At 35.7% G+C, this 22,579-nt stretch overlaps 1 protein-coding gene across 1 annotated transcript in view; it reads left to right on the top strand.

Moving 5' to 3' along the window:
• Nucleotides 1-22,579, top strand: part of Fnta (farnesyl transferase alpha) — a 155,918-nt gene that overhangs the window by 32,722 nt on the left and 100,617 nt on the right. Inside the window, exon 3 of the mRNA XM_090391738.1 lies at nt 14,705-14,809. Within this exon, the coding sequence (XP_090247864.1) occupies nt 14,705-14,809 (105 nt within the window). The remainder of the gene's footprint in view (nt 1-14,704; nt 14,810-22,579) is intronic.

The raw sequence follows: 22,579 nt of genomic DNA on the forward strand, positions 1-22,579 counted from the left end.
CTCATAATCACCAGCCTTGTAGTCGAACATACCCCCCCCCTTCTTGACAGAAAACCCCACATGTTTGGCAACTTCCCAAAACAAGATCGTATAGTCACTCTCTCCAATTGGAAGCAGAGGGTATATACCTTGGTTATTGATACATCTTCTGATGCTCCTATCAGATCCAGCAACTTCAAATCCTTTGTCCCCCTTTTTAACTTGTTTCATGTAATTGTCCCTTAGCAACTGTATAAATCCCACTTCCATCTTACCATACCCCCCTTTCCTCCCTCCAATTGATGTTCCATTAGTTAGAGTCTCCCATAATAATTGTTCAGCTTATATGCATTGTGCTGATTTGCCAATGCATGGTATCTACATCTTCCTCTGAATCCCCTGGTCTATAGCAGCACCAAACAACGTATTTTGTCCTGTTTGACTCTATCTCAAACCAGCCTCAAACGAACCATCTTCCTGAGACCTAATATCCTCTTTAACTTCTAATTTTGTTGGTTGTAATTCTGCAGCTATCATTAGAAATACCCTGCATCCTGTCTTGTTTCTTCTATCCTCCCTGAAATGCAATACCCTTTACATTTTATCCCTGTAACTATATCATTTTCACTCAACAAGGTCTCACTGATGCCTATAATTTTTGGCCAGGTTGAACTTATGAATGCCAAAAACTCCTCACTCTTATGCATTTCAATGTCCCTTTGTACCCACAGTTACCTTGTGTAATGTCATTACCAACCCATTTAAATTAGAGACTTGTGAAATCCTGTTTGGCATTGCATAATCATTATTGTACCCATGCTCGTTTATCACAGGATGGCCAGACACATTCTTGATTTCATCCTCCCTAATATCTCTAGTTTCCCTGGTTTTGCACTACGACACGCTCACTAAACAACACTTTCTTGAAACATTAACTCGAAAACCATTTAAATGTTGTCCACCAGGCATATATATATATATATATATATATGTTACAGTTAAAGTGATAAATCCGGTTATTATTAATAATACCTGTTAAAGTGAATAATTAGAATTAATCACTTTAATTGGTTAAAGTGAATAATTGGTAGAGGAGTCTGGTAAATGTAATAAAAACATGTTTATAGGTTTTGTATATAGGTTTTCATTCTCAATAGAAATTATAACAGCTTAGGTTAGGTTAATTTATAATGAAAAAAGTAAGAAAGTATTTCTTTTGCACTCAATGAAATCAGAAATCATTATAAACTAACCTAACTTAAACTAACCTGGATGTCGCATGTTGAACCAGAGTGTAGTCGTAGTTTGTCGTGAGCAGATTAATGGGGATGAAAGATAAACGTTGTTGTGGGACGAGCTTAATGATTGCGGGCGGATAAATGGGCATAACAAATAAAAGTTGTTGTGGGCAGATAAATGGGGATAATAGATAAATGTCGTTGCTGTATCTCTTTCCTCATCAATGGAGAAAAACACTGATCAGTTTCTCTCTGATTTATCTGTTATCCCAATTCATCTGCCCACAATTTTTATTTGTTATCCCCATTTATCTGCCTGCAATCATTAACCCTCCTACCGGTTAATGCGGATGAAATAGCAAGACTACCCCAGACTTTTTCGTGGATCAAAACTTCATCGGCATTCTATCTTTTATCAAGTATTTACCCTCCTCCGCTGTTAATCCCTTAACAGCGATTTGAGAGCCATTAGCAGATTAATTGTGGTCGAGCGACTTTTGTGTCACTTGTCTTTACATGTACTCTGTTACTTCGAATTTTCTTCACTGTACTTGGATATTTGATCGTTTTTTTTTTTTTTTTTTTTTTTGCTAAACAATTTATTTATTGTGTATCTTTCCAAATATAGAAGTTTCATATCTGCCAAAATAACTAATCAATCCTGAAATGACCATAGATCAGCTTTTGCAATGAATATACTTTAGTAATAGTTAATTTGCTCCACTTTACTGACAATATATATTCTTTTTCGCGAATTTTCAAACGTCTGCTTACGTTTAAAACATTTTGTCAAATATTTATATTTTTAAATAACATTTAGTCAAATAAATATGATTTCTTTATATGGATTGTCACATTTCAATTTCAGGAACAATTTTTATTATTTTATTTTATTTTTTTTTTATTATTTTTTTTTTTATGAACAACAAATGATTATAAACTGCATTACTCGATTTCCGATATTGTATCTTTTTTAGTATCAAAAATTTATACCTAATGGTATTTTATCAGAGATTCTTCGCCTTCTTCTTTTGCTGAAAATTGCATCAGAGGTTTTTTTTTTTTTTTATAGGATGCACATTACTCTAATATCCAGTGCTTAACCACTGTAGATATGTTGAAAATATAATAGGAAGGATATCCTATATGGAATGATTAAAAATGTATGCTCATTTTTAGGATTTTTTACTGCAACCCGCCCCCTCCCTCTCCTGTGCTGGAACTGAGTTGCATAACTACTTTAAATTTCTATAACTTTAAAAGCTTTCAGACGGTATTCAAAATCTCTTATTTCAGTTCACCGTTTTGGCAAAAGAAATAAAGCAATAATATTGTTGTATATCGAAGCTTCTAATTCTGTACTCTTTCTTTGAATCTGAAATCAGCTGTCTGCTGAAATTATTCTAAGATTTCGAAATACTATGCTGTATTTTCAACATGTAAAACTGTATACCACACAAAGAAATTTCAATTATGTTATTTCTGTTTCTTTTTTTAAAAAAAAAATCTAAATATTACTACTTTTATTTCTGCTGATTGCTATTTCTGAAATACGTCTTATAAATGCTGGACAATAATCCTCTTACCTAGAGGAAAAGCTAAATGTCATAGATTACTCTTTTGAGAAATGCAAGATAGAAAGTTTCCGAGAAGTCACACTTGCCTCAAGCAAGAATGTCATGTTTCGTTTTCTGTTGTTCAGATATCCTAACACAGTAAAACTGACATTTCTTTTACAGGCTGATGAAGTATTTATGCCAAAAATGATTTCTTTATTTATAGATCAGTTTCACATTTATTATCGAAAAATTCTAAATTATTTGATAATTATCTTGAAAAAAATTACTGCTATTGCTGCTGCTGCTCTTGCTTGCCATCTCACAAATGAATTGTATATTGGGAATACTTTATAATATTCCTTTCTGCCCAGTAACAAGTTGTAGACTAATGGAGATTACTAACTCCCCCCCCCCCCCCCCACCACCACACACACACACACTGGGAACTAGATCAAAAGAACATGCCCAGAAGGCAGCACACTAAAGTATCTCGTGCAATAACTGAATATTTTACAGGCAGAAATTCCTTGTTCTGTTTTTCCATCTTTTTGATTGATTAGCAGACATTCGAAGCATATTCTGATATTGCATTTGTAGGATGACAGTGTTTTTAAATATTAATTTCCCCAATTAGACAACGTCACGTAACTTTCTGATTTATAATAATAGGGAAATAATATGTATATTTTGTTATTTATAATTTGCAAATTTATAATAATCAAAACTTTAGTTTCTGTGTCGAAAAAAATAAACATTATGTGGAACAATTATTATGAAAAAAATCACAAATGAAATAAAAACTGTACCTATGTTTCATAAAAGCTTTCGGGTGTCTGGTAATGTTGCAACGGGAGGGGGGGGGTGCTATCAAAGTCGAAATAAAGTTCATTTCTATTGTGAAAATATGAAATTTCACATTTGATGCATGCACATATACATATTTTGTATTAGAGAATATATGCAAAAGTATCACTTATATTAAAATTGGCGAAAAATATATAAACTAGCAGAAAATATATACATATCAATTTAAATAATAACTGTTTATTTCATTCTATAAAGACCGATTTTACAGGGAAACCAAGAAAGTGAAAGTACAAAGAACAGTAGATTACTATATAATATAAAGAAAAAATGTAGTGATATGATTAAAGAATTTCATGTTATTCTCTATAAAGCAAATTGCTGCATCGTGTCCTAAAGGAAATCTGTGAAGTATTATTTGATTTCGATTGTTTTGTACAAAAATAAAAATAATATAATCTGGAACGTCGGCAGCCGGTTTTCTTTTCTTTTTTTAAAAGAATATTTCAAATAATTATTGTGAATTAATTTCTTCAAGAACAAAACAAAATGTTTTGTCTAGAAAGCGATTAGAAAAAAATTAATCGCAAAAAATTAAAAACGAAATTGGTTCTCCAAGGTAAGGCAATATTTAAATGAAGAAATTATGCAAGACCTTTATTTTGTCCAGAAATTAAAATCGTATTGTACAATAAAAAGAGAAAACAAAAATATAAATAATTTCTCTATTTTTAGTCTAACCTATATAACTAAAATCCAGTTACCCAGCATAGAACAAGGATCTGCGTTTCTTGTTATAGGCAACTGAGAGGTAGCTACGAACATGAGATAATCCGATTAACCGTTCTCTTCAACGTGAGGGTTTATCACACCTTCTAATGGACAGGATGGTCAAATTGCACTTCTTATCCTGGTTCTTTAAACAGGTGGGCTGAATCATATCCAGATTTAGTTGGATGCCTATAGACGTCCTGGCTGTTTGGAAGGTTAAACTCGACCCACAACAACATTTATCTTTCATTCCCATTAATCTGCCCACGACAAACTACGACTACACTCTGGTTCAACATGCGACATCCAGGTTAGGTTAGGTTAGTTTATAATGATTTCTGATTTCATTGAGTGCAAAAGAAGTACTTTCCTTACTTTTTTCATTATAAACTAACCTAATCAATAAAGGTTAGGTTAATTTAGGTTAGGTTAGTTTATAATAATTTCCAACCAATAAAGGTTAGGTTAGTTTATAATGTTTTCTGATTTCATTGAGTGCAAACGAAGTACTTTCCTTACTTTTTTCATTATAAACTAACCTAATCGAAGCTATTATAATTTTTATTGAGGATGGAAACCTATATATAAAACCTATAAACATGTTTTTATTACATTTACCAGACTCCTCTAGGAATTATTCCCTTTAACCGGTTAAAGTGATTAATTCTCGTAAATTATTCACTTTAACCGGTAATTATTAATAATAACCGGATTTATCACTTTAACTGTAACATATATACGAGGGTGGTCTGAAAAGTTCTTGGCCTCGACCATAGATGGCAACACTATCGGCAAGATTTTTTTTTTTCCAAGTTGGTACACCTGTCATACGCATCCATGTGAAATTGCAAGTCATTCTGTCAAGTAATTTGTTTTATACAGCTCTCTGAAGCGAAAGTGTTGTTTGTATCCTTTGAAATGGATAAAATTGAGTATTGTGCAGTTATAAAATTCTTTGTAAAAGAAGGATTAATGCCAAAAGAAATTCATTCAAAGTTCATAAAAGTTTGTGTGCACTCTTCTCCTTCGTTTTCGGCAATTAAGAAATGGGTTGACGAGTGTAAACGTAGCCATAGCCTTGAAGACGATCCATGTGAAGGACATCCAAAAAGTGTAAACAACACCAGAAATCATTGATCAAGTGCACGATATGGTATTGGATGACTGGTGAGTTAAAGTGTGTGAAATTGCTGCGACTATAGGCATTTCAAAAGAACGTGTAGGATATATTTTGCATGAAGAATTGCAAATGAAAAAGCTTTGCGCAAGATGAGTGCCTTGCTTGCTCACAACAGATCTAAAATGCACTTGCATGAAAATCTCTGAACGGTGCTTGGAGCATTTTAACAAGAATAAAACTGATTTTGTGTGTCAATTTATTACTATGGACGAGACTTGGATTCACCATTACACACCTGAATCCAAACAGCAGTCAAAACAGTGGACAGAAGCCGGTTGTTCAGTGCCAAAGAAGACAAAGTTGGTTCCATCAGCATAAAAGGCATGGCATTGGTGTTTTGGGATGCTAAAAGCATTCTGTTTATTAATTATCTTGAAAAGGGTAAAACTGGGAAATATTATTCCTATCTTTTAACCAGACTGGACAAAAAAATTCGTGAGAAAAGATCTGGTTTGCAGAAGAAAATAATCATCTTTCATCAGAACAATGCACCTGCCAAAGGTGTTTTGGCAATGGGAAAATTAAGGGGTCTGCACTATGAATTGTTGGAACATCCTCCCTATTCCCCAGCTTTGGCTCCCTCTGACTTCTATCTCTTCCCAAAACTAAAACTCTTCCTTGCCGGTCACGTTTTTCTTCGAATCAAGAGGTGATTGCAGTTGTAGAGGGGTATTTTGCAGATCTTACTGAGAACTGCAAAATACCCCTCTACAGCTAGAGCATCGCTATAATAAATGTATTCGTCTTAAGGGAGATTATGTTGAAAAATGAAAATAATTTTGAAATTATAAAGTTGTTTTTCATTGTTAGGCTGAGAACTTTTCAGACCACTGTCATAAGTCCTGTTATGCATCAAATTTACTCCATACATCGATAAACTGCACATCATTCGTCCTGCACAATCTTTTCATTGGCAATCATGTCCTTTCTTCTCAGTTCTGTCCTATTATACCTTTCAAATCATTTGTTCCAGCCACACACAATCAATGCGTTCGCTCCATTCTTCTGCATACCTATGTCACTAACATCCTTTATCTTTGCATCTGGAAAACATGCTTTCATCACTTTCTCATTAAGTATACCTCTTATTATCAAATCCCCCATACAGTACTACCACTTTTGTTGCAATCTCTCATACTTTTATGCTTTTCTCATTCACTCTTTCATGCTCCATCCTTCTGTACTATACACCAATCATTTCTCCATTCACTGGAGCTAGTGTAAGTGTGCAATTTCTTTCTAGCATCTCATCATCCACATTACTTTCAACCACTTCCTTCAAACTCTCTTTCATATTTTGTGCACTATCACTCACTGCTTCTGCTACATTCTCCACAGCACCTTGACAATCCTGCCTTATATCCTTATATCACTTCATTCTTTCACGACTCGCATTTCTTACAGTTTCAAAACCTTTCCAACAAATATTTTCAATATTTTCTCTGTTCTCGCTCTCGTATATCTCAAACCATTTATTCTCGGTAATGAATACATTAAACACACACTACATTGGACTAAATCCTGCATATTGATATTGGTCAACATCGATGTCTTGGCACCATTTTTCTTGTGCATATCGGTGCCATAACGAAAAACGATTCTGAAAAGAATATCACATAATAATAGATGACTAAACAACACGATTTAACTATGCAGTCAAAAATAAACAAAATACCACCAATTGTATATAACAATTTCGCTAATATCTAATAAAAAATAATAACTTAGCTGAGCAACATGTGTACTGCATCTGCTATTCAAGATGATGCTAGCACCACCCTTATATGTCTCCCATATAAGGAGAGAAGTGGAGAACAATTGCATCTACAATTGATTGATTTCCTTGCTCATCCATTTTGCTCCAAATTGCTTTCTTTTTCACTCAAGGTATGCAGTTTGCCATTGCCACTTACAGATGTTCCTTAACTAGCTTCCATATGCTACTGATCTCTCTTCGTTAAAATTCTTCCATCCATTGTACTGGCCCAAGCTAGTTTCTAAGTCTGTTGTAATCACATGCCTTATAATTCTGTATAAATTCCTTCCTCCTTGATACTTATGCATGCCTATTCATCCTCCAAGTCAGGACTATGTGGTAATTTTCACTAGCTGAGGCAAGTAGGACATCTCATTCACAATCAGATCTTCTGATGCTGTGACCAGATCCAGAACTCTTTCCCTATCCCTCAAGAATTTTTCAGAAAATCGTTTGTTCTTTTCTCTGTCCAGTTTCTACTGCTATAGTTAAAGTCCCCTATAATGATTACTCATTTTGCACTTGCCAAACTAATTGTCTTACACATTTCATGCTCATCACCTTCTGTATTTCATAGCCCAGTGTTTCTCAGTTTGGTTCACGGTCCCTACATCCTCAAGGCATCCTTGAGTGTTTGCTGAAGGTTACATAGCATGTGATTTCGATGCTTTGATGAGTAGTGGAAGGCGTTTATTGTCAATTCTAGTTTACTATATATATATACACACACACATACATATATACAAGTATGAGTATTTCTAGAGATTAACTGAGTTATTCTCAGTAATTCTAATCATTCTGAGCTGAAAGGAATTGAATGTTTTAAACATAAATGTGATGAACTATTAAAAAGTCAAAAATCGTTTATTTTTCAGACTAGAAATGAATCAGCCATTGAAGCATCTCATAGGGTAAGTTATCGTATTGTGCAGGTTGGAGAAGTGCACATAATAGCTGAGAAACAAATAAAGCCGTGTATTGTTGACATTGCTCAATGCATGCGGGATGAAAAGTCAGTAAAGGAATTCACGAAAGTATCACTTTCCAGTGATACAGCAGTAACTCGTCGAATTAAAGATTTATCTGCAAACATTAAGAATGATTAATATTTTGTTTACAGAATTGCAAGTTTGCCTTACAGATGAATGAGTCTACAGACATTGCTGTTTTACTTGTATTTGTCTGGTATCTGCACCAACTAATAATCAAAGAAGATCTTCTTTTATGTGAATACCTGACAACAAATACAAGTGGTGTTGAAATATTCAGTATACTGAATCATTTTTTTGAATCTTACAGTTTATCCTGGAACAGTTGTGTAAACATTTGCACTGATGGTGCAAAAGCTATGATGGGTCTGGTGCCATTGCACGAATTAAGGAAGTCGCTCCAAGGTTTACTAGTAGTAATTGTATTCTTTACCATCACTCACTCGCAGTTAAAAAAAAAAAAAAAAAAAAAGTCAGTTTCACTTAAGAATTTCCTGGATGAAGTAGTGAAAATCATTAATTTTATTAGGACTCGACCCTTAAGTACATGCTATTTTAATATTCTGTGTGACGAAATGGATAGTATGCATAAAGCCCTTTTAATACATACTGAAATATGATGGTTATCTCTAGGAAAAGCACTTGTTCAGTTCTTTGAATTGCATGCCGAACTAGCTACTTTTTTTTCATGGAACACAATTTTTACTTGAAGGAGAGACTGACAGACAGAATATAGTTATTCAGACTTGGATATTTGGCAGACATTTTCTCAAAATTGAACAAAGCGAATATGTGTCACTTCAAGGAAAGCAACTAACTGTATTTGTTGCCAGTGATAAAATTCCAGCTTTCATGCATAAATTGAATTTTGGAAAACTTGTATCCATAGTCACGAACTTGACAGTTTCCTAATACTTCATGGCTATTCTGATGAGATCAGTGGTGATATTAACAAAAATGGTTCTTTGTATAATGAAATGTTCCGCATTTGGAAGATCTGCATTATTCCATGAACTCCTATTTTCCAAATGACTACTACATGATGTTAGAAACTCATACATGGGTAAAAGATCCATTCAAAGTGTAAGATAGACCAATATTTAATGCAGCAAACTATGAAAAGCTCATTGCTCAGACTCTACGTTGCAACAGTATTTTCAGAAACTACCACTTTGTAAATTTCGGTGCAGCATCAAAGAAGAATATCCTCAATCATTTGAAAAGGCTGTTAGAATACTCCTCCCTTTTCCAACTACTTATCTTTGTGAGGCTGGATTTTCTTCCTGTGCTTCAACCAAAACATTATATAACAAGAGAATGAATGCTGAAGCAGATATGCGAATGCAGCTATCATCTATTAAGCCAGACTTTAAAAATGTAAAAATGTGTAACAAAGCCATTCATCTCACTAACTTGATGAAAAAAAAATTAGGAATCATTTTACAAAGTTCTCAGTTTTAATTTTCAATTTGATGAACATTGATGATACACCTACATAAACGAAAGCTCATGGGGATCCTCAGTAATTCAAAGAACATAAAGGGGAGTTTGAGAACTGCTGCCATAGCCTATAGCAGCCTTTTACTGAATATCCTATTCTGTCCACTTTAATTTCCCCTCTGATTCTTTTGGGGGGGGGAAGGCATAACTCATTTTCCATAAGTACCACTCCACTACTTTGTTTACCTTTCCTCTCCTACTGAAGTATAGCCCCTCAATTTCTGTTCCTGTCAGAACCCCCCCCCACCCCCTTTCAACAATCCACTGATATCAATAATCTTTGTACAGGCTTAGCCAGTCAGTGCCACAAACTCATTCCTTTATTCCTAAAAACTCCTGGCTTTTGTAGATAGAAAAACTAGTGCATTGTCTGTATTCCTATACTGTTATTATTTTTGTAACTTATCATCATGTATATACTTATCATTTTGTAACTTACCATCATATTGGTCAGCTAAGTCTCAAATGCCAGCCTCTCCTTATTTATTTACTATCTATATAGACACTGGTAATAGCTTGATCTCTAAGAATTATTTTAACTTGAGCAGTTATCATGGGAGACTTTAACCAAGGGGATATTGGAAGGAGGAAAAGGCACATGTCAAAATGGAAATTGACTTTATACAGTTCCTGAGGGATAATTACATGAAACAGCATGTGATGGAGGGAACCAGGAGTTTGAGAGTGTTGGATCCAGTAATAGCATCAGAAGATCTATCTAACTACAGTAGTAACTCTACCTCTGATTGGGAAAAGTGACCATGCAGTCTTGTTCTTGGAGTCTGCTCAACATGTGGAAATTTCAGTCAAGAAATGGTTTATGTGGAACTACAAATCTGGTGATTATAACATACTTAGGCAACTTGGAACAGTGCCACGACATAAGAAGCTACATGGAATAAATGTTATTAATGCATGGGAAGCATTCTAGAATTGTTTGACTGAGCCAGTATCAGAGTGTATTTTAGTAATAAAGTGTGACACCACCTTTTAACTACTTGTATATGGAAATACCATGATGGTATTTCCATATACAGGCAGACTTTCAAAGGGACTTTTGTACAATGGACCATATTCAAGTTGTACAGCAGATTATTGAACGGTGTAATGAATATCAATTACTACTATGTCTTGGTTTTATTGACTATGAGAAATCTAACAGATAAGCTTAGGTGTTGATGGTTATTCATGACTTATTTTTCACGGTATTAACAACACCACAAACACTTTTAACAACAAAGATGTTTTATTAATGCTTATATTTCGCTGATTTTCAACTCAGCATCATCAGAGCACAACACACATGTAAACGCGACAGTGAGTGAGTGAAACAATATAATTGCAAAAGACAAAAGATCTAAAGTCCTATTTTTTGGCACCCTCTAACAAGGGAAAAAAAACAAACAAAAAAAAACACAGCAGTTATCCAGGAGTTTTTCTTAGGATAACCGTCTCCCAAATTTTTGGCAAATTAATGCAGCCATATTTGTTAAAGTTGGGAGAATTCTTCAAAGCCATTGCTGACTCAAAAAATAATCTTTCAGATCTATAACGACTCCTAAATAGCAAAATAGACAAAATACTACATAGGCCCATTACTCTGCCCTCCCCTAATACACAAGAATACAACATGACCATTTCTATTCCCTATATCAGAGGTACATCGGAAAAGATAGCCAAAATATTGTTGAAACATGGCCTTCGCACCACTTTCAAACCTCATGTCAAGCTGGCAACTCTGATTTGCTCGCCTAAGGATAAACTTCACCCTTTAGCACACCCAGGAGTGTATGAGGTTCCGTGTGACTGTGATTTGGCCTATTATGGGCAAACAGGAAGATCAGTGAACATCCGCCTGGAAGAACATGCAAGATACATTCGCTACTATTACTGTGTCAAGTCGGGACTGGCAGACCACGCTTTGGACACTCCTTCACACAGGATTAGATGGAGGAAAACGAATGTGCTATTTAGGAGTCATTATAGATCTGAAAGATTATTTTTTGAGTCAGCAATGGCTTTGAAGAATTCTCCCAACCTTAACAAATATGGTTGCATTAATTTGCCAAAAATTTGGGAGATGGTTATCCTAAGAAACTCCTGGATAACTGCTGTTTTTTTTTTTTTTTTTTTTTTTTTTCCCCCTCATTAGAGGGCGCCAAAAAATAGGACTTTAGATCTTTTGTCTTTTGCAATTATATTGTTTCACTCACTCACTGTCGCGTGTGTGTTGTGCTCTGATGATGCTGAGTTGAAAATCAGCGAAATATAAGCGTTAATAAAACATCTTTGTTGTTAAAAGTGTTTGTGGCGTTGTTAATACCGTGAAAAATAAGTCATGAATGACTATGAGAAAGCCTTTGATTCACTTAAAACTTGTGCAATACTTAAAGCATTACGAAACCAACAAGTGGAGGACCCCTACATCAGAACCATCAAATTAGCATAACCAATGCCACAGCAGCAATTCATTTCAATGGAAATCTCTACTGTGGGAATACAGAAAGGTATAAGACAGAGTGACACAATATCTCCAAAATTATTCACAATGCCTAGAAGAAATATTCAAACTTCTTGATTGGGAAGGGAAAGGTCTGAAGATAAATGGAAGATATTTAAGCCATTTATGCTTTGCTGATGACATAATTATCTTTACTTCAACTGCACATGAATTACAGACTCATATCCATGAGCTCCAAATTGCTAGCAGAACAGCAGGCCTAAAGATAAACCTAAAGAAGACCCAAGTTATGTTCAATAGTCATGTCCAACCAGAAATGATAAAAATCGATAATGAGGAAATTAAGCAAGTAGATCATTACTACTTAGGACAACAGATATCAATGGAACAAAATATCATGGATGAAATTAAAAGGTGTGCAATACTTGGGTGGAAAGCATTTGGAAAATTACATTCAACATTCAAAAGCCAACTACCATTATGCCTGAAGAGAAAGGTTTTTAACCAGTGTATTCTTCCTATACTGACATATGGTTGTGAAACATGGACACTGAATGCAAAGGAAATTAAAAAATTAAGAACAACACAATTTAGCATGGAAAGAAGTATACTTGGTATCACAAGATTGGATCACAAAAGGAATACATGGATATGAAATCAAACCAAAGTCTCTGACATCATAGGAAGAGTAAAATATCTGAAGTGGCAGTGGGCTGGGCATATTGCCCGAAGACAAGATCAGCGATGGACAAAAGAAGTACTGGACTGGATTCCACGAGAGGAAAAACGACCGCGACGCCGACCTAAATCACGGTGGATTGATATCATCAGATTTGCAGGAGTAACTTGGAAAAGGAGATCCATGGACAGAGAGTGTTAGAGTAATCTTGGAAAGGCCTTCATCCAGCAGTGGATCGATAATGGCTGATGATGATATGGAAATATGACTTGTGCAATACTTCAGCCTTGGTATCATTCATGGGTCTGGCTCCCACTGATGAGACCTCAATAAAGGTCGAAATCAGTCTGGGTAGTGACTCTTCCCATAATGCATACATGTCTATAAGGATATGGGCTTTGCATTATGGGATACTAAGGCAAGTGATGTGAAGTCATGAGCCTCTATGTAGGAGTTGCCCAGTCATGAAGTTACTTAAGTGCAAACTTTGTTTGCTTACACTTGGATAAAGGATTAAACCAAGAATATAATTTCTTGGCATCTTTAATTTATAATATTGTGATTTTTTGGGAAATTACAAAATTATGAAAACTTATTGTTGTCAGTCTCTTACCATACACTAGATGGACTTAAGTCCATCCTAGTTGGCAAGTGCATGAAATCCATGAATTATCAAAATTTACATTTATAAATATTACACATAACTACTAGCAAACATATATGATATTGGTTTTAGATTTGTGAGAAGAAAATCAGGGAAAAAAAAGAAACAACCGTACAGCTATAGTCTAAGAGCAACTAACTCATTGCTGAATATAATAAGCTTATTAGAGTGTTTATATAATATTTATATAATACGTTTGCTTACAAAACCAGCAATAGGATGGAATGGATGGAATTACATTTTCTTTATTTTGAGGGGTTGGTTGGCTGCATAGTGATATCAACAACCTTATACTTCTAATTGCTCATGTTTCAACAATATCATTTAGTCTTGAATAGTTTGAGTGAACAGATATGACACATCAACAGTCTCTTCCCAGATTTTAACACTCATCTGCCTGTATGTTAGCATTATCTAGCATCTTTCATGCATATTCTCTCAATTCTTTATGAATTCTGATCCATTCTGAGTAATTATGAGACTTTTCTCTCATTAAGAATTAAGGATTAGGTTTCCATCAAGGAGGATCAAAGCCCAATTTTGATTCTCCTTGATGGATAAATTATTTTATCTATGATTGTTAGGATTATTTTCTGTTTTCTTGTGAATATCAATGATGTTAGTAAGAGGCATGGCTTTCTGTAACAGTACCCTTTTCTGGGGGCTTATGGCACTTCATTCTCTGATGTCCTTGTGACTTCACTCATGTAATCAACAGTAAAGTATGATGAGCATCTTAACTTTTCACAAAAGGTAGTTTTAAGAGATCATATTTATTAAACACTGGATTTTTGAATATATATTAAGGGCTGCCCAGAAGTAATAGGCCAGTTTCCAGAACAATAATCATTACGCTTTCATTTTATAATTTATTATTGTTTTTTGTAACTACCCTCTGTTTTGTTATGTTTCTAAATATTATGTTCTGCACGTGTATTTCATATATATTATGTTCTACTAATAAAAGTTTTCATATTCTATGGCCATTATTACTTTCTGGCTTGTATTTGATAAAAATGTGAAAATATTTGTATCATTTAAAAAAAAAAAAAGCTTAAAATTGATCACTATGTGATACTTTTTTATTTGGTTGGTCTGTTGAAGACAGTTTATTTGATTTATAGGCATTTCAGGAGAGTTTTGCTAAAGGCATTACATAAAGATTTATATGAAGAAATGAAATACATTGGGGAGATAATAGAAGAGAATCCAAAAAATTACCAAGTATGGTATGCCTTTTAATTCCTTTTGTATACTTTTTACTTTGTCGAAAGAAGAAATTTTTGAAAAGCAAAGTTTTGATAAGTTGTTTAATTTTAAAGTAATTATTATTATTATTATTTCGGGCTACTCCAGGGAGTCCTTAGACTCATCGAGGGAGGCCCTAAACTCCATGTCCACACAACTATTTGACATTCTCACAGTATCTGTCATATCTTGCCTTGAACTCACTCACTGTCATAGCACCCACAACAGACTCTGGCAGCTTATTCCACTCATTTACCACTCTAATAGTAAAGAACCCAGCTCTAACACCCCTGCTAACCACACTCTTGCCCAGCTTCCATAGGTGTCCCCTAGTTCTCCCATCACCAGTCCTGATCTCAAAAATATCCTCTGAATTAATCTTATAGAATCCGTTTAGCAATTTGAATGTCTCAATCATATCTCCCCTTTTCTGCCTATCAACTACTTTCTGCAACCCACAAATCTTCAACCTGTTCTCATATAGTTCATTCCATAGACCTGCTATCATCTTAGTCACTCGCCTCTGGATCCTCTGCACCTCCTCCCCATCAAGAAGGAACCGAGGTGACCAAATCTGGGCACAGTAGTCGAGATGAGGTCTTATCAGAGCTCGGTACAGAGGTACAATAACTTGCTTGTCTCTGCTCGTCAAGGTATTTTTCAACACCCAAGTGAGTTGATGAGCTGTTTTAGCTACTTTTGCAATGTGCCCCCTAAACTTCATCTCCCTATCCACCAACACTCCCAAGTCCCTGGCCTCATCAATCTCTTGGAGTACAGTTCCACCAATGTGGTATACTGCTGCTAATCTTTTCACCCCAAAATGCATAACCTTACATTTTGTCACATTAAATTGACATCCATTCTCCTTAGCCCAGAACTCCAATCTATCTAAGTCATCCTGCAAGACTTTGACATCTTCTGCATTCACTATCGCCCTACCCAACTTTGCATCATCAGCGAACAAATGAACTGTTCCACTTAGATCCTTCCCTATATCGTTAATGAACAGATTAAACAGCAGTGGTCCAAGAACAGAACCCTGCGGCACAACACTGGTCACAGGCCGTCTTTTGGACTCCACTCCTGAATAAACTACTCTTTGATATCTCTCCATCAACCACCCACCCATCCATCTCACCAACCCTATATCCATTCCCATATGTTGTAGCTTACTGATTAGAATTCCATGTGGTATCCTGTCAAACACTTTTGCCAGGTCCAGCAGTATCATCACTGTAAACCCATTTCCCTTATCCAATTCTGCTGTCATCTTGTTATAAAACTTGAGCAAGTTACTGAGGCATGATCTGCCCTTCACAAAGCCATGCTGTCCCCTGTACAGTATCTCATTTTCATCAATCCATTCTTGTATTTTTCCCTTGACTACTTTCTCCAAGACCTTGACAATAACTCCTGATATGCTGATCGGTCGGTAATTTGCCACCATAGTCTTGGATCCTCCTTTATGCAGTGAAATTATTTTCCCCTCTTTCCACACCTTTGGGACTAAACCAGACCCAAGACTCAGATTAAACAACATGGTCAAGGGCACTGATAATTCCTTAGCCGCTTCACGCAAGCCCCGTGCCGGTATACCATCCAATCCCACAGATGTATTCACATTAAGGTTTTGTAATAGACTATTCACCTCCACTTCATTTATCACAATTCCCGTATAAACTAATGGTTCCTTCATTTTTTCAATGTCACCACCTGGACGATATACTTTTGCAAGTGCGCGCTCAGTAACTCCACTATATCGACTGGTTCAGTGACCTCCTTACCATCGTCATTCCTTAAAATCATTTTGCCATGTACAGTTTTTTCTTGCTTGCAGCATATTGAAAGAACTGTTTGGGATTCTCTTTTGCTTGCATAGCTAGTTTCCTTTCATAATCGGCTTTTGCTGTTTTTACCACACTCGTTACCCTTCTGGCCTGCACTCTATACCGTTCGTGTGCCTGCAGGTCACCCCTTTCTTTAAATTCCCTCCACAGTTGTTTCTTTTTTTGTAGCTCAAGCTTAATGGTGTTATTCATCCATTTAACCCCTACTTGTTTTACTATTCGGACCTTAGCTATACAATCAGCCATAACCTCTGTAAATGCTCCTTGACCACTTCCTATGCACTATCGACGTCCAGCCCTTGCAGTTGTACATGCCATGGCACTGATCCAAGCAATCTCCTAAGCTTGTCAAACTTGCCAACACGGTAATTCCACATATACCCTGTCTTAGTCAAAAATTCCACACCTTTAGCCACCTCCCAGGTCAAGACCTTATGATCACTCTCACCAATAGGTGGCAATATGGTCATATTCATTACAGTCAAATTGTGAGATGCTATTACCAGGTCAAGCACTCTCACACCCCTAGTATTTTCAATTACTTGCTGTCTCAGATAGTTTCCCTTAATAATTGAATAAAATCCATTTCCTTCCTCACATGTGTCCTCTCCTCCTTCCAATCAATGTTACCATAGTTGTTACCCCATAATAATTACCCTCCTCCCACTCATTTCATCAATTTGAGTATGCATACTATCTCCACCATCTATTCCATCACCTGGTCTATAGCAGCACCCAACTGTATATTTTATTCTGCCAGTCTCAATCTCACACCAAATAGCCTCAAATGAGTTCCTTTCACTATCCTGCAATACAACTTCAATTTTCCTTGGCTGCAGTTCATCAGCTATCATCAATAACACCTCTCCCCCCATTTTATTCTCTCTGTTCCTCCTAAACACACTATAACCTACACATTCTATCCCACTAACTATATCATCTTCCGTCAGCCATGTTTCACTAATGCCAATAACCTGTGGCCAGGAAGAGCCAATCAAGGCCAGAAATTCTTTCTTCTTGTTCCTAATACTCCTGGCATTAGTATACATGAAATGCAGTGATCCCTTTGTCCCACCCCTATCTTGATGCGTTATTCTAAATTTCCCATTTTTTTGTCCTTAGTGCTGGCTCGGTTACATTACATTATATTCATTTTTACACTCAACTGTCTCACTGAAGTTTGCATATCCACTCCCCCCCCCCCTCCTTGGTAGTTCTAGTTTCCCTGGTTCTGCACATCCATTTTCACTTCATTCAGCAACACTTTTTCCAGTCTCTGCACACCAAGTCCATTCAAATGCAGGCCATCCATCTTGTATAAGTCCTTTCGCCCATCAAACTCATTCCACACCAACCATACCGTCTGCATAACCTGCGCATAATGTCATTTGCGATTATGGCCCTCCTTCTAAACTCTTCTCTGTCATACCACGGCAACAGACTCACCATTTTAACTTTGTCACTCTTTTCTTTCGCTACTTTTAACAATACTTTCAAGTCCTCTCTCATAAAAAATTTATCACCTTTCAATTCATTCGTACCAGTGGGCCAAGAACAGAACCCTGCGGCACACCACTGGTCACAATCCATCTTTTGGACTCCACTCCTGAATAAACTATTCTTTGATATCTCTCCATCAACCACCCATCTATCCATCTCACCAACCCTATATCCATTCCCATATGTTGTAGCTTACGTGTTGTGTAGTTTTTTGCATATTGTAGTTCTGTTGAACTGAGAGAGATGATGAGATAATGAATAGTATATGTTTGTGATTTTTTAAAAGAATAATTTCTCTAAAATTGTACATATTTGGTCTGAAGTATTAAAATAAAGAAATTTTATTGTTAAAAGACCAGAAGATAAATGATAAAATATACAAAAAGCCAACAAGTTTCACTAGCCACTGTCTAGCATTTTCAAGGCTGAACTGGTGTGAAAACAAATGCATTAAGTTACATGTAAAACATACACTTTAGTAACTGTTAGGCCGTTACATTTGATCATTCATGTTTGATGGCATGCATGTGTTCGAATGTTTCAATCAGAATCCGGTACATGACCACGTGTTGTGTAGTTTTTTGCATATTGTAGTTCTGTTGAACTGAGAGAGAGATGATGAGATTTTTCCATATGTCTTTAAGAATAATACCTTGATTTCTATTTAAATTATTGCCTGTGCATAGTACCACAGCTGCTTCTTTTAAAGTTTTGTGTCTGTAGTCATTCTCAATGTAAGGCATAGAACTGTTTTTCCAATCTATAACGTGATTTGATGTGGAGAAATGATGAGCTAAACCAGATGTGATGATTCTATTATGATTGACATCCTCCACATGTTCCTTCTGTCTTATTTCAAAACTTCTAGAAATCTGACTAATGTAAGAAAGGCCACATGTGCATGGAATTTCATATACTCCAATATATTTGAAGAAAGGTACCTCATCTTTGGGTGATCTTAAGATTTGTCTGATCATGGTAGTTGGTTTAAAAACCACTCTGATGTTATGAGCTTTTAACATTCTCACCAATTTTGTGGAAACCGAATTAATATATGGAATGACAAATTAAAATTGGGTTACGGTGCCCCAATATGTGTCCACAGCTGTCATTCCATATATTAATTCAGTTTCCACAAAATTGGCGAGAATGTTAAAATTCTCAAGAATTTTATAGATTGGAAAAACAGTTCTATGCCTTACATTGAGAATGACTACAGACACAGAACTTTAAAAGAAGCAGCTGTGGTACTACACACAGGCAATAATTTAAATAGAAATCAAGGTATTATTCTTAAAGACATATGGAAAAATCTCATCATCTCTCTCTCTCTCTCAGTTCAACAGAACTACAATATGCAAAAAACTACATAACACGTGGTCATGTACCGGATTCTGACTGAAGCATTCGAACACATGCACGCCATCAAACACGAATCATCAAATGTAACGGCCTAACAGTTACTAAAGTGTATGTTTTACATGTAACTTAATGCATTTGTTTTCACACCAGTTCAGCCTTGAAAATGCTAGACAGTGGCTAGTAAAACTTGTTGGCTTTTTGTATATTTTATCATTTATCTTCTGGTCTTTTAACAATAAAATTCTTTATTTTAATGGTTTCTCTTATTATTGCCAATAACAGCAATCCATTTAGTTTCTCTGTGAAATTTTCTTAGGTTCATTTTGCATCAGTGTTTGGTATGTGTCAACAGTATTTGTCCAACCATTCACACACAATAACTATTCATGCTAGATGGATTTTATGAAATATTGAATTTTTACTGTTATTTAATAATACAGTTCATTTTTGCTTTGCAGTTTAACATGTTTTATGATAAACTGCAACATGTTTTAATTAAACATGAAACTTAATTACATATTATTATAATAAAATTCTATAATTGTATTATTATATAATTATTATATGCAGTTGAACTTTGTTGTAATGAGCATAGAAATGAGATCACTGCTGTAATGAGCAAAAAGCCATAATGATTTTATTTTACGCATATTCCCATACAATTGCTCACTTTCACAATGAGTGTACTACACTCATTGTGAAAGTGAGTGTACTACACGGGTATACCAAAAATTTTGATAACTATGCAAACATTCTTAAATGTTCCAGTAGTTCTTGGAATAGACCAAAAGGAAAGAAGTGATTTAGCTTTTTTGACCACTTGGTTAGAGAGGGGACCGTCCCCTCTCTAATTACCTGTCCATTGTCTAGCCTCCAGCCCTCCTCCTTCACTTTACCCAAACACTACCAAAGCAGTGAAATCAGTTAAAAATTGCCTCTTCTGTCAGAAATGTCTACAAAAAGAAAGTGTCTCTCGGTTCACAAAAAAAAGTTGAAATTATTTGTGAGTTAGAATATAATGCAAAAAATGTTTAACATTTTTTGCACTGAAGCATTTGCTTCAATGGTTCACTACACAAAGAAGTGCTGGATTCTCAAGAGACAGTTCAATCTTGAAGACTCAGGTGGAAAAATTTGCTAAAACATTTAGACGGGACAATTTTGTATGTAACAACGGTTGTCTGGATCAATTTAAATATTCTTTTTAAAAACCAACATAGCAATGTTATGTTGGTTTTTAAAAATAGTTTAGAAATTGTGTTTGTTATTAATTAGTATTGTTTTTAATTATGGAGAAATAAATTGTACTTAATATTAAGTGTTGTAGTTTATATCAGCATATTCATATAAATAATATCTAGATATGTAATTATGTTATTTTTTCTCTCTAATACTACTTTTTTTTTTCATCTCTGTTTTATCAAGTTATTGAAAATTAAAAAAAATAGAAGGTAGTTTAACTCATTACTGATATAATGAGTGCTTATTAAATAACTTAAGGAAATTACAACGTGCAAAGGATATAAATTAAACTTTAATCTATATTTCTAATATTTCTGCAACATCATGTTGCCATCTTCACAGGAACTTAAAATAAACACACGTGCATGCAGGCACTTCACACAGTAAATGAGGACAAAGCAGGAAGTTATTGTTCTCATAAAAGTCCTGATGGTGCCCCCTAGCAGGCTATGCAAGTATTCTTGGCCGTTGGGCTGAAGGTCTTCAGATGTAAGTCTCCCAAATTTGGGGCAGTCTCATGCAACCAAATTTGTCGAGGTTTGGCATGTTTCTTAGGGCTGAGGCTGATTCCATGAATAGCCTTTCAAATTTGAATTTACTACGGTGTATTACCATAGCTTTCTTCCACCGTATTCTGTGGCGTGTATCCAGAGCATGGTCTGCAAGACCAGAGTGGCTCTACTGGTGAAACCAGATGTAGTCCTTATGTGCTGAAATTCTGATATTCGCTGTCCTGCACCTGTTTGGCCAAAGTAGGACAGCTTACAGCTGCAAGGGACCTGGTATACACTAGGTAGGTCTAGGGGAAGTGGTTGGTCTTTAGTGGAGCGGATAAGGGACGCCAATTTTCTATATGGTCTATAACACGAGGTCAAGTCGTGTTTTTTAGGATTTTGGTAATTTTTTCCGAGGTGCCTCAGATGTAGGGTATGGTGATGGATTTAGAGTAATCCTTGTTGTGAAGGGGGATAGGGGGTTTGTGGTTTACTGGTTTCAATATTTTTTGGATTTTTTTTGGGGAGGGGGGTAGCCATTGACTGAAAAAGTGTTGAGGATGTGGTTTAGTTCTGTGGTTAGGGCATTGTCATTTGAACAGATAAGTTTAGCCATGTTGTGTAGTGTCTTAATAACTCCATGTTGTTGTGAGGTGTGTGGGGGGGGAATTGTTGGTGAATGTATCTGCCTGTATGGGTGGGTTTTCTATAAACTGAGAAAACCAAAGTTCCATCAGGCTGGTGGGGTGACTAGTGTGTCTAAGAAAGGGAGGCTGTTGTTTTTCTCTTTTTCCAGAATGAACTTGATTCTGGGGTATTGGTTGTTTAAGTGTGTTAGGAAGGAGAGGAGTGTATCAGAGCCATGTGGCCAAATAACGAACACATCATTAATGTAGCAAAGCCATATGGTTGGTTTTTGTGGGGCAGAGTTTAAGGCTTTCTCTTCAAAAGTCTCCATAAAGAAGTTGGCCAAGGATGGGGAGAGTGGTGAACCAATCCAATAAGGAATATAAATCTTTGCAGGAATTGAAGAAAAACAAAGAAATAGTAATCACCAAAGCGGATAAAGGTAATGCCACAGTAGTACTTAATCAAACGGATTACACAGGTAAGCTTAATGCTCTATTATTAGATCGTGCTACTTACCTCCCTATTGAATACAATCCCACCAACTCACAAATTAGAAAACTCCACAGGCTGCTTAAGAAGGTCACTTCTTGGTCTGTAGAAGTCACTAACAAATTAATACCGTTTAACTCCATACCCCCCCCCCCCTATATATATGGACTCCCAAAAATACATT

Source organism: Typopeltis vanoorti, chromosome 4, assembly GCF_054136105.1.
Source record: "Typopeltis vanoorti isolate ZY-2024b chromosome 4, IOZ_Tvanoo_1.0, whole genome shotgun sequence".
Taxonomy (NCBI): Eukaryota; Metazoa; Arthropoda; class Arachnida; order Uropygi; family Thelyphonidae; genus Typopeltis; species Typopeltis vanoorti.